Below are 17,361 nucleotides of genomic sequence, written 5' to 3'. Positions count from 1 at the left end.
CACACACGTAAGAAAAGAGACATTCTTTACCCGATGCAGAGGCTAAAAAACAAAAACAAAAAAGCAAGCCCATAGCATTTATCATACTCATTATAAAATGCTGCAAGGATTATCTTTATGGTGAAGAATAAGACAAGGGTGTATGGTATCACCACTTCATTTCAACTTATTCCTAGAATTCGTGATTAGCAAAGATAAGAAAAAAGAAATAAAAGCTTTAAAAACTGGAAAAGAAGAAAGCAAAACTGCCGTTATTTGCAGATCATCATTGTCTATACTCCCTCTTCCTCCAAATCTACAGACAAAAATCAGTCAAAATTAGCAAGCTTAATTAACTTAAGAAGTAATAGATAAAAGTCAATTGAATTCCCCTACATTAGCAAACTGCTAGAAATGTTTGTTTTTAAAAGATGCTATTTAAAGTTCCTAAAAATAAATCTGACAAAGGATGTATAAATTATTTAAAAAATAATAAAAACTTATTGAAAAACATTAAAGAAGTCCTAAGTATATAGAGCAATATACTGTTCTGGAATAGTAAAACTCAGCATCATAAAAATGTCAACTTCCCCAAATTGATCTACAGATTTAATGTAATTTTAATCAAAATCTCCACTAGCTTAGAATTTCACAAGCAAATTTAAAAAGAAGATAAACCTGCCAAAAAGAGGCAATGCTCTTGAGCAACAATGACACAAGGGAACATTCTTGACCAGTTATTAAAGCTTGTTAAAGTTATAGTAGTTAGGAAAGTGTGATAATGGCACAGAGACAGACAAATTGACCAACTACAGAATAAAAAGCACTGAATTAGACTCATGTATATAGAGAAACATTAAAAGAATGTCTAGTACTTAGTGGTTTGCGCTGATAGGAATTATGTCCTTTAACTACCACAATAATGCTGCCAGGATTAACCATTCTCATTTTACTAATGGACACATCAGGGCTCCATGAAGTTAAGTGACAACTGTCCAAAATTACAGAGCCAAGAAATGTCAGTATGAGAATTCAGTCCAAAGTTTCCCAACCTCTAATATGCCCATCTTTCACATCTTTCACATATTCTGCTATGTTTTGAGTAACAGTTAGTAAACAAAGCAAGACAAAAGGCCTAAATGCTAACAATGACAGCAGCCCCCCAAAACACTGAATAAAAATCTTAGCAGAAAAATACGCACAACAAAGTATACACCAGCAGAATCACGCAGTAATCATTATAAGAGGGGTCAAGAAGAAATGTTCTTCCCTTCTGAGAACATCACTCTTGAGCCAGACAATGAGTCCACTTAATTGGAAAAGGTATATTGCATGTCCTAGAGAATTAAGGTCATGGCACACAAAGTGTTCGGCTGACTTATGTGGGGCAAAACTGGAAAAACAAAACAATACCACACACACTCAAATTAGAAGAGAAGGGCAACCCTCCCGGGTCCTCTCCCACTGTGGGAGCTTTATCAGTCTTCTCAATAAATCCTGCTTTCTCAAAAAAAAAAAAAAAAAAAAAAAGAAGAGGAACATACACTATCACTTTCAATAAAAAAAATGTATATTCAAAACTAGAAAAAACTATAGAGACCAAAACTCTTGTCTTCAGACAGATATGGCCTCCAAGTCATCAGACAGAGCCACGTTTAACACTTTAAGTATACAAGAAGTGGCAAGGATTTAAAGTTAATGATAGAAACATTATTTTTTAAAGAACTATAAGAGAGGGTAAATTAGGAACACCATGTCCCATAAAGTTTGTTTCCAAAGAGCCATCATTCTCTGGTTGGGCTCTCGAATACTTAGTTTAGTTATGTGAAATTCCTATTAAAATGTTTTATGTTCTCAGCTCACTTAATAGCTTGATTTTTTTTTTCTAGTAGTTTGTTGATGCCTAGCTTCTATGAATACAGACAGAATCATGCTTTAAATAAAAATGAAATACAAGAAAAATGGTATTTGAAAGAATGGAAATCAAATTAAAAATCTAAATTGCAAATAGTCTAACATGTATAAGAAAGCTAAATTAGAACTCTAAGAAATGCTGAAAGGGAATATATTTTTAAGGGTCATAAACCAAATGATAATATTAATTGCAATAAGAAGGTTTATTTAAATGAAAAGCCTAAAACTAAGGATTTCCTAAGCAATGTTCCTAATTTATATTCTCAACATGCTAACATTTGTATCTTTCTTTTACATAGCTAACCAATTAGAGCATATTTCTAAGGAACTAATTTTATTTGCTGGCAATTATTTGTTATCTTAGCTATAATTCTGCAGCTTTTCAAGCAACAAATGAATGTCTTACATCTGGAGAAGAAAACACAAAAAGTGATGGTATGATGTTTGAATACATGCAATTACTGGTATGTTACATTCTAATTAACATAATTAGCTTTGATACAGTTCTCACAATAACTGTCAACACTTGTGTCAATTTAGTGGCAGTTAATGACATGTGTAACAGATCTGCTATTTTTTCCACTTAAAAATAAAGTAAACCTTTCCAAAAAAGAAAAGACAGACAGTCTCAATGAATATTTAATTCTCTTTTTAATCAATAAAGCTTCACCCTACAAGGTTTAGAAGGCAGACCTTATGGTTTATTCTAGGGATCTAAAAATCGGGGTATGGGCATCCCAGTGATGCATAATATAATCATCTGTGGTTTAGGAAAAAGATAATAGAACATCAATTTTCATGTTTTACATTTCTTTTTTGTTGTTGTTGTTGTGAGTTGGAGTTTCACTCTGTCGCCCAGGCTGGAATGCAGTGGCACGCTCATGGCCACCCCAGCGGTCAACCTGCTGGGCACGGCAATCCTTCTGCCTCAGACTTCTGTAGCCGGAACTACAGGTATGCGCTACCACATCCAGCTAATTTTTGACTTATTGTAGAGATGAGGTCTTGCCAAGTTGCCTGGGTTGGTCTCAAACCCACGGGCTCAGGCAATCCACTTGCCTCGGCCTCCCAAAGTGCTGGGATTACAGGCTGATCCACCGAGCCTGGCCTACGTCTCATTTTTATTGGTTTTAGAACCTTACATAAGTCAATATTCAGGCTGATACTCCGCTGATAAACACTAGTATTGACGGCTAAAACACTTCCTTACAGATTGGTAAACAAACACTCAAAGTATACCCTATTTTTCCCATCACTTAGCCCAGGGACTTCCTAACACTCTTCACAATGTGGCAACTAAATTGTTAACACCTGGCAAATTCAGTTACCTCCAGATTCCTGCTGATATTCTACAGTAAATGTCCTTTTCTAATGGTTTTGTAGTGAAGACTCACAGACCTGTTGAAATATTTTTAATATCACCTCTAAGCACATCCAAATCACTTTAAAATACATTCATGCATTAGGGAGGCATACTCAAAAAATGTTTTTACTGATAAAGGGAGCCAGAAAAAATGTGAGAAGCCCAACAGGCATCCTCCAACTCCGTTACACCTAAGGCAAATGACAGCAAAAGTTGGCAAGGGCAAGAAAAAGATAGCAATATTAACACTTTTCGTAAAAAAAAAAAAAAAAAAAAAAAAAAAAGATGCTAATATTCTAAAGGTCCAAATACAGAGGTGCTGTGATAGTGGTGTACAAAATGTCATTTTTTTTTTTTTTTGAGTTGGAGTCTCACTCTGTCACCCAGACTGGAGTGCAGTGGCATGCTCCCACAGCCTCGACCTGCTGGGCTCCGGCGATCCTTCCGCCTCAGCCTTCCAAGTGGCTGGAACTACAGGCCTGCGCCACCCCGCCCAGCTAATTTTTTGATTTATTGTAGAAATGAGGTCTCGCCGAGTTGCCCGGGCGGGTCTTGAACCCGCGGCATCAGGCAATTCACTCACCTCAGCCTCCCAAAGCACGGGATTACAGGCTGAGCCACCGATCCCAGCCAAAATGTCATTTTGAAAGACAGCAAGACTTCTGTACAAGTCATATTTTTGATACAAAAAGAAGATTCAGGAAGCCAGAATCCTAATAAGTCTTTTGTGTAACCCAATGAGAGGTATGAAAAGAAAGAAATTGTAGATTTTTTTGGGGGGGAGGGTCACTTTTAAATTTTTTTAATGGCACATCTCTTGAAGTTTACTCCATTGAAAATGTTATATTATTTTCATAGCTTCTGGTTTCAAATAAGCTTCATGTCTGACAAATTATCCTGCAGAAAACATAGTAAATGCAGTTATCTGAAAATAACCATAAAAAAGCTTATCTTTACAAGGCGAGCTTCATCAGTTCTATAAACCATAAGCTTCAGATATGTATTTAATAAAACTTAAATTCCTTGATTAATAAACTAATAATTCATCTCCTCTTGTCCAAATGGTAATAATAGTTAACATTTATGGTGCTCCCCTTATGTGTTCCAAGTGGTCATCCTGATTTGTGTGATTCTAGCAACAACCACGTAAGATAGGAACTATCAATATTCCCATTTTTCAGAGGCACAGGAAGGTTATGTTCTTTGGTCAAGGTCACACATGTAGTAAGTAGTAAAATCAAGATTCCAACCCAGTCAGTCAATGCTCTTAAACATTAAACTGTATACAATAATTAAATTACAAATCAAGTGCTTGTAAAAAGGATCACAATGTAGATAAGGGGTACTATAGAGCATGTCATCTCTGGGCAAGGGATAAGGGGTGACCCAAGGTGTATCTGTTCTATCCATAAAATGCTCCAATTCCAGGATTCATTTTTAATAACAGGGCTCTCAAATGACAATTAAAATGTAGAGCGGAGCTATGGACACAACCAAATATAAGTTCAAAACCAAATGTAATGATATCTCACGTAGTGTCACTTCAAAGGGGCTGCCCGGTGACAACTCTAGATTCACATCTTCAATGGCTACAGCTCATTTTCTGGGCTCTTTAGGCATTCAAGCCATTCGAGGATGATGGGGAAGGGGGAGAAGACAAGCAAAGAGACCCTGATAGTCCTATATAACTACATGGTGAAATACTTTGATTCAGATATGCACAATTCCAAGAAGGGTCATGTAACCCAGGATGGGATGGGGGGGAGGGGTGGCAGTTAAGAGGTCAAGGAAGAGGCAGTGCATAAGCTAAAATACAGACAGGGAGTGGCCAGCAGAACGTGGAGAGTTGTGTAAAGAACTTTCTTTCCAGAACACGGAAGTGCAGGGGAAAAGGAATCTGATGACCTTTGCGTATGAACCACTACCATCAAAGTCACCTTGCCAAACTTTAGAAGCACTTCAAGACAAGAAATCCTCCACCTTCCATCAAGTGAATGTGTCAAGGAAATGGGTGTTTTCCAGAAAATGGGGGAAAAAACCAGAAGTTTCTTCAAGTTTAATTAATGGTTTTTAAATTAGAACCTGGCTCATATTATCAGGTTAAAACATCACTGCAAGTGTCTAGGAACCAAAAAATAGATAAAAGTGCCCAACTTGCACAAACAAACAAGGAAAAAAATAAATGTTTACCTAGCCAAGTGCCCCTATAAGCAAAGCAGGGCATCTATAATCAAAGAAAAACAAGTTGGTTTCAAGCAATGAAGAGCTATTTCACAGTTTAGAGTTCTCAAAGAGGCATTAACTCTTGCAAAAAGAATGGTAAATGTGTACCCCATTTTCTTATGGTTATATAGAAATCCATGACATATCAGAACCCAGTTTTTACTCAGTAAAGGAATTCTACATTCAAAACAATAATGTATCTTCAATTCTTAAATTATGATATATACTATCCAGGGAACAATTTAAGTTTTAGTGGTGGATCACCTTGGATAGAAAGAAAGGTACAGACACAAAGAAAAATGGGTGAAAGAAAGACAGAAGGGCCAGGCTCGGTGGCTCAGCCTGGCATCCCGCGCCTTGGGAGGCTGAGGTGAGTGGATTGCCTGAGCCCGCGGGTTCGAGACCCGCCTGGGCAACTCGGCGAGACCTCATCTCTACAATAAATCAAAAAATCAGTCGGGTGTGGTGGCGCGCACCTGTAGTTTCAGCTCCTTGGAAGGCTGAGGTGGAGGGATCGCCCGAGCCCAGCAGGTCGAGGCTGCGGTGGCTGGGAGCGGCCACTGCACTCCAGTTAGGGCTACAGAATGAGGCTCCAACTCAAAAAAAACACAACAAAAAGAACCCCAGAAGGAACAGAAGTCCAGGCTCCGAGGAAACAAACTTCAAGAAGCACTAAATCTTGGAACAATGGCCAGTCCTAGTGTGAGGTCAGAATTAGCAAAACCTGAAGGAGGGCTTTTTGCCCCTGCATGGTATTTGTAAAAATGCCTACCACTACTTAGCACTCATTATTTAAGTTTTTTTAAATGGAGGTTGATATACCATGAACAATAAAAGAAAGGATCTAGTATAGCACAAAAAACTAAATGGGATGTTACCACACTGCTTAAAAACAAATTAATCCCGTGTCAGATCCCAAAAAAATGATCTCACAATCCAGTAGGCCATTACAAACATTCAGGCATTGAGTCCAACAAAAATACAGACTTACTTCTTTTTGGCTAAAAAAGAAGATACCATGCTTTCCTGAAGATACCATGCTTTCCACCTTGGAGACTTCCTAAGTTAAAAGGAATCACTGATTGGGTGGTTGAAGGCTCCGTCCACCTCGTACAGGCATCCTTCTTACCGAGAGAGAAAGATGGTGGTGGTGGTGGTGATAGTGTTCTTCTGGGATTCAGATTAAGTCAGAACTTATTCTATCCCTGATATTCAGGAGCCTCTGAGTTTCCCTGTAATCCTTTGTCTTCCTGACTATCCTAGAAACATCATTTTTTTGAGTTGGAGTTTCTTGTCACCCAGGCTGGAGTGCAGTGGCACACTCATGGTCACTGCAGCCTCAACCTGCTGAGCTTAGGTGGCATTTCGGCCTCAGCCTTCCGAGTAGCTGGAACTACAGACGCATGCCACCACACCCGGCTAGTTTTGTGATTGATCATAGACGAGGTCTCACCGAGTTGCCTAGGTTGGTCTGGAACTGCCAGGCTCAAGTAATCCTTTTGTGCTGGGATTACAGGCTGAGTCACTGCACCTGGCCAAAACACCATATTAAGAAGAAACACTACTGTCCCTCACACTATCCACCTTTATCTACCACCCCTCATTCACCTCACTGTATACAAGTTCCACTAGGCCTTGAAGCTTGCCTAACCAAAACTTACTCTACAATTAAAACTCTGTTCAAGTTGCAAAGCTTTTCCAGAAACCCACAGGTCAAGTCATCCTTCTGTTTCTAGGAATTCTCAAGCTGCAAATGATACAGCATGTTATCATCTTCTACCTTGCTCCCTGACTTCTCAGATGTCCTCTTTCAATTAGTGTATAACCTCCTTAACATCAAGAATATATGTCAGACATATTTTTTATAGATTTTAATACTAGCTGAATCATAGAAACTCCATGAATAGTCAATTAACTGATAAATGAGCGTAATGGGAAATACTCTGATTCAGAATTCAACACTAGGTTGAAGCTATGGGGACCAATGAACCAGGAATAAGTAAAATGACCAATACTACCATTATACTAATTACAAAAGTATGCCTAGAAAAATAAGGTAAGAAAGATATTGAAGGGTGTTACATTCTCGGAGCCACAATCACCAAGGAATTTCCTAAGAATTACCCTTTTACTAAAAGGATAGTTGTTCATCTTTCCCAAGACAGGAAATGTTACATCCCTTCCTTTCATAAACCACTGTACGACTACATTATGTTTCTTGGTTTCTTCTGAGCTGCAGAGTCCTTTTGAGAATAAGACAGCAAACAAGCAGATGCTGATATTTTACCACAGGAGCAACAAGACACCAGGAAGAACAAGCTGTGCCACTCAGCAGTCCAGCAGGATGGGACCCTCCATAATGCCAGGGGTGTCCTCTAATGGCAGCCGTGACCTGTATCTGAATCATCTCTTTAAACACGAAACCCAATAAAATCCTGACATCCCAATCATTCAACTAGTTCAGGCATCAGGAAACAGCACACCAGGAGCCTCAGGAACAATAGATACAGAATTAAGATCTCCTCAGTATTCATTAAGAAACAACCGGGCGTGGTAGTGCACGCCTGTAGTTACAGCTACTTGGAAGGCTGAGACGGAAGGATCGCCGGAGCCTAGCAGGTCGAGGCTGCGGTGGCCGGGAGCGGCCACTGCACTCCAGTCTGGGCGACAGAGTGAGACTCCAACTCAAAAAAAAAAAAAGAAACAACCATCTTGTAAGTACTAACTACAACCCTTGCACTGTCCTAGGAGCTAAAGATACAGCAAGGTGCAAACATTTACCACCGTCTGGGTCATCTCTTTATGCAGGGACCAGTTGGACAGCTCCTAAATAGATACAGCCATTGGAAAAACAGATAATAAAGGAGCCCTATGCTTTAACACACAGAGATGTGTAGTCACATGCGTAGTATTGCTGTTATAAATTTGTTTTGCTCCCCTCTGTGATGGCAAGTAAGTAAAAGAGGGCATGCATTTCTATTCCTTAAATTCCACAAAGTATGTACGGGTACCATTCACCTCACTGACTGTCAAATGCCTTTGATAAGAAGACATCCACACTTGACTGGTCCATCCAGGAACACCCACACAGACAGCCATGCAGAGACTTGCTCCAGCTGGGGCCCCGACCTTTCCAAGAGGACAACATATTTAATCTTTGCGAAATAAGGAGAAGAAAATTTAAGACAAGAGGGGTTTTAAGTGACTGATCAGGGCAGAATTTTATTTTAGAAAAATAATCTCTTCCAAAATATGTAATTCTTCATTCGTTAATAGACTGAATCACAATGCCCTTCATGTGTCTGATAATTATCCCTCGGGCACCAAGCAGGTTTAGAGTAAGAATGTGTAGTTAGAGTATCTCTTCACAAAGACAGTAGTTGGATTACAGTGAGGATTTTATACTTCATTCTTAAACTGATCTTTGATTTACAGACTCATGTTAAACCTGCTACTCTGTGGATGGGCCCAGGTGAGCCTATAATGAGATTTATCTTCATGGATTAGGCCTGACCTATAATAATCTGCTCAGGGCTCCCTATTGCTATTTCAGCACTGAGTTATGAAAATTCATCCCTTCACTATAAACAGAATCTAGCTCAGAGGGTAATAACTAAGAGATGTATTACTCCTGGAATACAAGCACTCCAGAGACTCTGATTATAATGTCCACAGCTGAAGGCACTATTTCACCATTGAGATTACTACTTTCCAGATGAAAAAAATTCTGAACTGTGGAATAATGCCTTCAGCTACACACACTGTAATCACACTCAGCAGTTCCTGTATCCCAAGAGCAATACAGGTTACCAACAGTTGGTTTGGCAAGCTGATTTAGGGAACAGAAGGGAGATGTCAGGGGAAGAAGCATAGATAACCTGAATTTCATATTTGCTTTATCTGCTGGCTCTAGCGTAAGAGTTCAATGTGCTCAATAACCATATCAGCGTCACTAAAGCATACCTTTAAAAGAGTCATGATTTTTTACCAAACAAGCCGGCAAAGTTTTTAAGAAGCCTACACTGACTGCTGACCAGAGTGCAGTGAGATGTGCTGTCCCAATACAGAAGTATAACCTGTACAGCATTCCTAGAAACAATCTAGCAAAAACTATGGAGAACCTCAACAACATTCATAATCTTTGCCCCAATAATCCCACTCCAAGAATCTACCAGAAGAAATAATTAGAGGTGAACAAGAGCTTATTAAAAGTCCACTCACCACAATTATTTGCAGTAGAAAAAACCTGGAAATAATCTGAAGGGGGAAATGGTTTAATAAGTTATGACAAATCTATAGAACATTGGAATATTATGCAGTCTTTAAATTGAGTCATAATGGCCACGGAGAAATGCTAATTCATAGATGCATTCTACAACTTTTGTTAAGCAACTTATCCAAGGGCATTCAAACTGTTCCTGTATCAATATTTAACAGACACTCTCTTGGAGTTAACTAATTGGACTTCAGATCAGGTTTTTGAGCTATAAGGCTAATGAAGTATTGATATAATATTAAATGACTGCAAATAAAATCTGTGCCCTAAATAAATGCTGACATTATGTCTCTACATTCTGAATGAATTAAAGAAGAAAAATACACTTTTGCATACGTTTAGTAAATTTTCCTTGACTCCTGATAATGCATTTTTTGCAAATGGAAAAGATGAATATTCATCAAGGCTCTCTGAATAAATTACAGTTTAAATAGTTTAGTTTTAATATTTATAGTACATCATAAAATATAATTTTTTCATTAAAAGAAATGGATACAGTGTCAAAAGACAGCCACTAAAGAAACATAAAATTATACCACTTAACCTAATATTTAAAAGTTAAAAAACAGTATTTGGAATTTCGAGTAAAGACAAGGAAGTAAGAAACAACAAGCTAGTCCACCATCATGAAAGGTAAAGACAAAACGGTAAAGCTCCCACCTGAAATCAAATTATCTAACAAAAAATGCTTGTTTTCCTCCCTTCTGATAATACCATCCCAGCTACACTTAGCTCTCCACCTCCAAGAAACATTTTTCCCACCAACTTCAATAACACTGATGACAGCATTTCTTGAGTGACAGGTACCGTGCAAAGTACTGCACAAGACTTTACTCATTTAATCTTTACAATAACCCTATGAGGTGACTATAACCATTAGTCCCATTTCACAGGTGAAGGAACTGAGGCTTATCACCCTAACTGAGGTTAATAAATGGAAGAACCTGGAGTTGATCTGAAGCAGCCCATATTCTTAATCGCTCTGCTTTTCCTTCTCATTTTCATTTTCCAACTGAACAATTGCAGCTTAATTCCTGGATAAGGTTTCTATAGTTAATTTCTCTCTGGCTTTGAAGAATAGCTTCTTAGTTAGGCTCCATAATACAAGCCAAAATAAATTTATCACCGATTAAAAACAAAAACATCAATATACAGGAATGCACTCTAGGGCACTGAAAATGTACAGAAAAGAAATACAGGTGCATGCGTTCCACAAGTTCACCGAGCACCTACTAGGTGCCAGGCACTATTCTAGGCACTGGAGAGATAACTGAGAAAACAGAATTATCTCTGCTTTCATGAAACTTACATTACGGTAGTAAGAGCCAGATACTAAAATAAGCAAATGATGTAGTATACTGGAAAGGGACAAAGCTATGGAGAAAAATGAAAAAGGTGAGGTGTGCAACAGCAATAGAGGGAACAGTCTGAACAGGTTGGTCAAGGAAGACCTCAGTGACAAGGGGTGTGAATGGGGCCTTCACATAAGCCAAACGGATGAGGCGTGGGTTCCAATCAAACAGAAAATTCGAGAAAATACTGGAGACTAGTTTTTACAGTGCTTTTGCCATCCATCTATTACTCCAAAGTGCAAAAGTGAGTATTTCTGATGACGGCCACATATGCCATTTCTAAACTTCAGTCATCAAAGCTTACAACCTTATTTTCCTACAAAGAAATAAGTTACCACTGGTCCGGCTTTTGCCCCCCTGAAATTTCCATCTTTCTTGTCAGAAAACAGCATCTGTATAAATCCCCCTGCTTTTGACGACTATGACTTCTTTGATAAACTACCCATGTGTGTGGGGAGGGACAGAAAGACAGAGGAAGCAAATGGGAAAATGAGTTTTCCTTCTTCAGATTAATGTATATGAAGTATACATCTGACACTTCATCAGCACTCCCGGCTGGTGTCCCAGCAGGCGGACACTGGCTGAGCATGTATTCTGCCAGCTACCAGGCTACTTAGGATGAATTGGCAACATGCCATTTATCTGAAATGCCCAATGTGTCTGGGAGAGGGAACACAACTACATTTAGCATTGCCAAGGAAAACTAGATACTTCAGGCTAGGAATTAATCTCCTCCTTGAGAAGGTAGTTAGTATTACCTTCAAGCTTGCCTATGGCATTTAAATCACTATAGGTCATGCATTCACTAAAATTCATATCTAACAAACCTCAGGGCTTTCATTTATATCTTACTAACATATTAATACTTCTCAGGTTGAGGGGCTACACTTTTCTGAAACGTATGTTGGCTGCAACTGAGCAGAGAATTATTATATCACGTGTAACGCTGTCATCTGGACATGCACCACTTTGATTCCTTATTTTTCCAGTTCCTCCACACTTGAACACACATATCCCTTCAACTAAGTTATTTAATGAATCATCAAAACGTTTAAACCCATGTGACCGCATGACTGCTTAAAAGCAGAGTAATGAAATTTCCTTGAACATAGACACGGATAATCTCTTCAAAATTTTGCCACTGTATTTTTTGAGCAGTTATGTAGAACTAAACGGAATTTGGTCTATTACATGAACTCTGAGGCTAATTGCAATTGGAAGATGCACACTGAACAGCAACACCATAGGGGTTTTAGATGGATGGTCTTATTAGGTCACCCATTACAGCATGCAGAATTACACCATCACTCTCACCTTGCAACTAAAGGAATCTGTCACTTTTCCATGAGTGTTTGTCCCTTCAACATTATGTACTGAATGCCTCCTACATGCAAGGCATTATGCTAAGAGTCGTGAGGAGTAGAAAGAAAGTCAAATCAGACAAAGAATTCTGCCCTCAGAGAACTTGCAGTTTAGCAAGGAAACATTAGGCATAAACACAAAGAACAAAAACAAAAGTTTACCATGATAAATGTGAAGGGAGTTGGGGGAAGGATGATCAGAGCTCTAAAACTGAGGCCATGGGTTAGGGATAGGAAGAAGGAGGAGAAGACGAATCTGTGTGAGGAATGTTCTATCGCACAATGCACCTCCATAAACATCACCGTGTTTGGAAGAAGGAAAAAAAAAGGAAAAAAGGAAAAGAAAGAGTTCTGAAAGGTATACATTCCCATCTGCTCAACACCATTCTCTATCAAATCTGTTTGCTGAAATTGGCAGATATAACTTAAATATAACCAATCCAAATGTGGTAGAACCGGGAAACAGATTAACTTTAATGTTCCTTTAGCTGTATGACTTTACAAAGGGTACCAAAAGGCCCGGCTCGGTGGCTCAGTTTGTAAACCCAGCATATTAGGAGGCTGAGGCAAGTGGATTGCCTGAGCTGGCGGGTTCGAGACCAGACTGGGCAACTTAGCGTCTCTACAATAAATCAAAAAATTAGCCGGGCATGGTAACGCACACCTGTAGTTCTGGCTACTTGGAAGGCTGAGGCGGAAGGATCGCCAGAGCCCAGCAGGTCAACACTGGGGTGGCCATGAGTGTGCCACTGTACTCCAGCCTGGGCAACAGAGCGAGACTACAACTAAAAAAAAAAAAAAAAAAAAAGGTACCAAAAGCTGGAAAGGTCAAGATCATTACTATGTACTTGAGTGACATGTAGAAATAAGTGACATGGCATAGAAATCTGGACACATCAACAATAAGGTGTTCTGCCTGGTAGCTCTGCTCTGGGGGGTTGCTTTTAACACAATAGAAGGTGGGGGGGGAATCATTTTCCATAGATTACAACTATGAATTAATGAAACTTCTAAAGGGAAAGATATGATGAGTGTTAAATTTTAAAATTTTGCTTTCTAGTGTAAATAGCCAATCACATTCTGGCTTTCTGCTCAAGCTTATCTACAATATGATACTAATAACAGAAATATTAATACTGTTAACATTTGAGACTTATTATATGCCAGGTACTGTTTTAAGTTTGCTTTACATAGTATTTCACCACTTTCCCCAGTTTTAATCTTATGTAAATACTATAAACATAAAAACTTGCAGGAGGACAAGTTAATACTTTAAGTAATTCTTATAAGAATGTCATCTGATGCTTTTGGGGGGGATAATCTTCTCCTGTTTTCTATTAATAGTTACCTTTATATAACATCCTGTCACCAAATATCTTAGGTCACCCACCCTACATGCATTTCATCAATGAATAAATCAGTTTGTTTCTGGTTATGTGACTACCAATATTAGGTAATAAGATATATTACTTTGTGACAGTGTTGTTTTAATCAGAATTATTTACTTGGCAATATAGGATCTCTATTTACATGTGAAGAATAATATTGCAATGGCTAAAAAAACACTTCTATTAATAAAAAAAAAAAATCACAGGCCGGGATCAGCAGCTCAACCTGTAATCCCAGCACTTTGGAATGCCGAAGCGAGTAGATTGCCTGAGTCCACGGGTTCAAGACCAACCCAGGAAACCTAACAAGACTTCGTCTCTACAATAAAAAAAAAATTAGCCAGGCATGGTAACACACCTGTAGTTCCAGCTACTTGAAAGGCTGAGGCGGAAGGATCGCCAGAGCCCAGCAGGTCGAGCCTACAGTGGCCTGGAGCATGCCACTGCACTCCAGTATGGGTGACAGAGTGAGACTCCAACTCCAAAAAAAAAAAAATCATGAATTGTGAGGTGTTTTTTCTCTTTCCTTAAATAATAGTAAATGATAAGAGTAAAACAAGCTGTTAATACAATTGCTCAAGGAGAAAAAGTCACTTTGAACTTGGGGATGGGATACTACCTACCATCCTTTTAACTGTATCTTTAAACATTAAGCTCTAATATTTTCATGAGAGGAAAAAAATGAACTTTGGTTTAAATAGTCAATTTTGAAGTCAGAAAATGTCCTGAAAGAAACTTATTTGGAGATACTCATTCTACACATTCAGAATCTTCATTATTCCAAAAGGAGAACCAGGAAATTCCAGAGTTGAAAGGGACTTCACAGACTGTTTAATACCTCTTCTCATCCTGCCGGTGCAGAAGAGGTGATAGAATTTGAGAAACTTAGTGACTTACCAAAGTTAATATAGCAATTTAATGGCAAAAGCTGGACTAGAGTGTTGACTTAAATCAAATCTCTGTGCATTATTACCTGATTCGCAAATATTCAACATAATTTATCACCAACACATTACAAGATACCATAATATATTGACATATATTATTTGCATCTTCATCAATAAAAGGTGTTTAAAATCTATTTCCATGCCATACAACCCTACCACCAATGCAAAAGTATCTTGTACAGACTTCTAAGCTGAGCCTAAGGTTAAAGCAAAAAAGTAAGGAGCCCACCAGCAAAATTAAAAACAAAACCAAAAAAATCCTGGTAAGCATCATGTTAAAAATAAAGGTCTACATTGATGGAAAAAATAAGAATGTGCAAGTCCATGCTGCTAACAAATACACAAATATGCATGCTGTGTGCCAACTGGTAAATATGGAGAGCACCGGAGTCATAAAAATCACCATTTTCAAACATCATAGAAAAAAATGGCCCAGATAAGAATCACCCATGGATGCTGAATCTAGGGGGAAACTTTGATGAAAAGCATATTTGCATGGCCTGAAAGTATTGCTACACACACAGCTTATAGACTGCAGGAGAGAAAGGTATAACCATGGCACAGAAACTGGGCAACACCGTGACTGGATGATCAAAATTAACATCACAATGAAGGGCAGATGGACACCTTAAGACTGTGGACCTCATGCCCTGATATGACATGACATCACCAGTGCTGTATTCTCTCCTGGAATGCAAAAAAAACCATGAATCTCACTGTGAGGAAGCAGACAAATATGAGTTATAGTTCCTTTAAAAATTATTTTAAAATGTCAATGTCATTAAAAACAAAGAAAGGCTGTAGAAACAATCCAGATTAAGATGGACTAAAGAGATGGACAATTAAATGCAATACATGACCCTAGAGGATCTATTAGGCTTTGCACTCGAGGAGGAAAAATGCTATAAAGGTATTAATGAGTCAATTGATAAAACTGAAATACAGATGGCTAAGTAGGTAATGGGCATATATCAGTCATAAATTTCCTCAAGCTGATAACTGGTAACAAAAGACTATGACATATATACATACCTTACTCACAACTAATTCAAAAAACCATATTTATGTGTATGTATACATATATACACACACATGTACATATTTACATACACACGCAGAGAAAGCAACAAATAAAGCAAATGGGATAGGTAGGATGTTAATTAGATCTAGATAAAGGATAAACTGGTGTTCTAAGTATTTTCCTTATTCTTGTAACTATTCTGTAAGTTTGGAATTATCTTCCAATAAGAAGTTTTTAAAAACCTAGAAACATTTTCCTTTCTTTTGGGGGGGGGTAGAGAGGGGCCCAATTAAGAAAAAAGACTCCCAATTTGGGGGAGGAGCATGGAAATTAGCACGGTGAATGCAAGGGATTTCACGTCGCCAAACCTGTGGTTGACATGCCACGTGGGTGGGTTTAAATCTAGTTGAACCAATCCACTTCAATAGCCCCCAGGGAGGCGGCGAGCTGCAGCCCCCTCCTCGCCGGTGCCCGCGACACTCACCAGGCTGGCCGTGAGCAAAGGCGCCGACTGGCCCAGGGCCTGGCTGCGCATGCGCACGAGGTTGGACGTCTCCGCCGAGGCTGGCCAGGCCTGTCCTGTCACTGGGTTGGGAAGCAGGTACCGCCCTGGTGGGGTTAAAGAGAAGACAATGTCAGTGGCAGGCAGACAAGTGTAACTTCATAGCGGAGAGGGGGTCGGGGCGGGGCTTTTTCTGGCCAGCCTTGCTCTGCATTGCTGCTGCCATTCTCAGTAATGACCCTTATTCATAGCAACAGGAGAAAAATTGTTCCAGTTAAGTCTGGCGATCCAGTGCGGGTTCTGTCCCTGACTTCCCACACAAACCCAAGTAAATCCCTTCTTCATCTCTTGCCTTGTGCAGCATCACCAAGGCAGGAAGATTTTTTTTTTTTTTTTTTTTGGTCTGCCTATTCCATTATTCCATGGGAATATGTTAAAGATATGTAAATACAGGGAACATCCCCAGCATCACAGAAATAAGCGTGTGCGCCTGTAAATGTTCTTTGAAAAGATCTACAAGGGAAAGTGGTCTGGGAATCAATCAGAAAAGAATCTACCAAGTGGCGATCATGACCAACAAAAGGAAGTGGAATTCTTTCAAGGTGAAATGGGGCTGGTGACTCAACCCTCAGCCCTGAAGTGTAGATGGCCATCCACCCATGTCCGTGGGATACATAATTGTATCCATTGGCATAAATCAGGACATCATTGTCAGTCTAGGTTCACCGAGCACTTTCCATCAACCTTGAACTCTCATATTATACATGTATGCTTTTAAACGTCAAGCAGCTGGACCACTTCACACTATGTTACTTCCTTGGTACATGGACTTCACCAGTATCAACACACAAGAAATGAGGCTTCAGGAAAGTTCGAATGGATATGAATATTCACATAGTAATGAAGGTCAGTAAAAGCAGAGGCCATATTTGATTTTTATCCGCTTTGCCCTAATAGTAGCATAATGACCTGCCATAATATGTGCTCAGTAAATATTTATTAAATGATGAAAGGACGACTGGGCATTTCCTTCCC

The 17,361-nt window shown here is 39.0% G+C and overlaps 1 protein-coding gene across 1 annotated transcript in view; it reads right to left on the bottom strand.

Annotated features, from left to right (window-relative positions):
• Window positions 1-17,361, bottom strand: part of LOC103262380 (microtubule-associated serine/threonine-protein kinase 4-like) — a gene marked incomplete at its 3' end in the record, with an annotated part of 411,003 nt that overhangs the window by 319,411 nt on the left and 74,231 nt on the right. The window contains exon 3 of the mRNA XM_008060005.2: window positions 16,309-16,433. Coding sequence (XP_008058196.2) covers window positions 16,309-16,433 — 125 coding nt within the window. The remainder of the gene's footprint in view (window positions 1-16,308; window positions 16,434-17,361) is intronic.

The sequence above is a fragment of the Carlito syrichta genome, unplaced genomic scaffold, assembly GCF_000164805.1.
Source record: "Carlito syrichta isolate Samal-C Ts95f unplaced genomic scaffold, Tarsius_syrichta-2.0.1 Scaffold304473, whole genome shotgun sequence".
Classification (NCBI taxonomy): Eukaryota; Metazoa; Chordata; class Mammalia; order Primates; family Tarsiidae; genus Carlito; species Carlito syrichta.
Note: the sequence above shows the minus strand (reverse complement) of the source record. Positions and strands in the feature narration are given on the sequence as shown.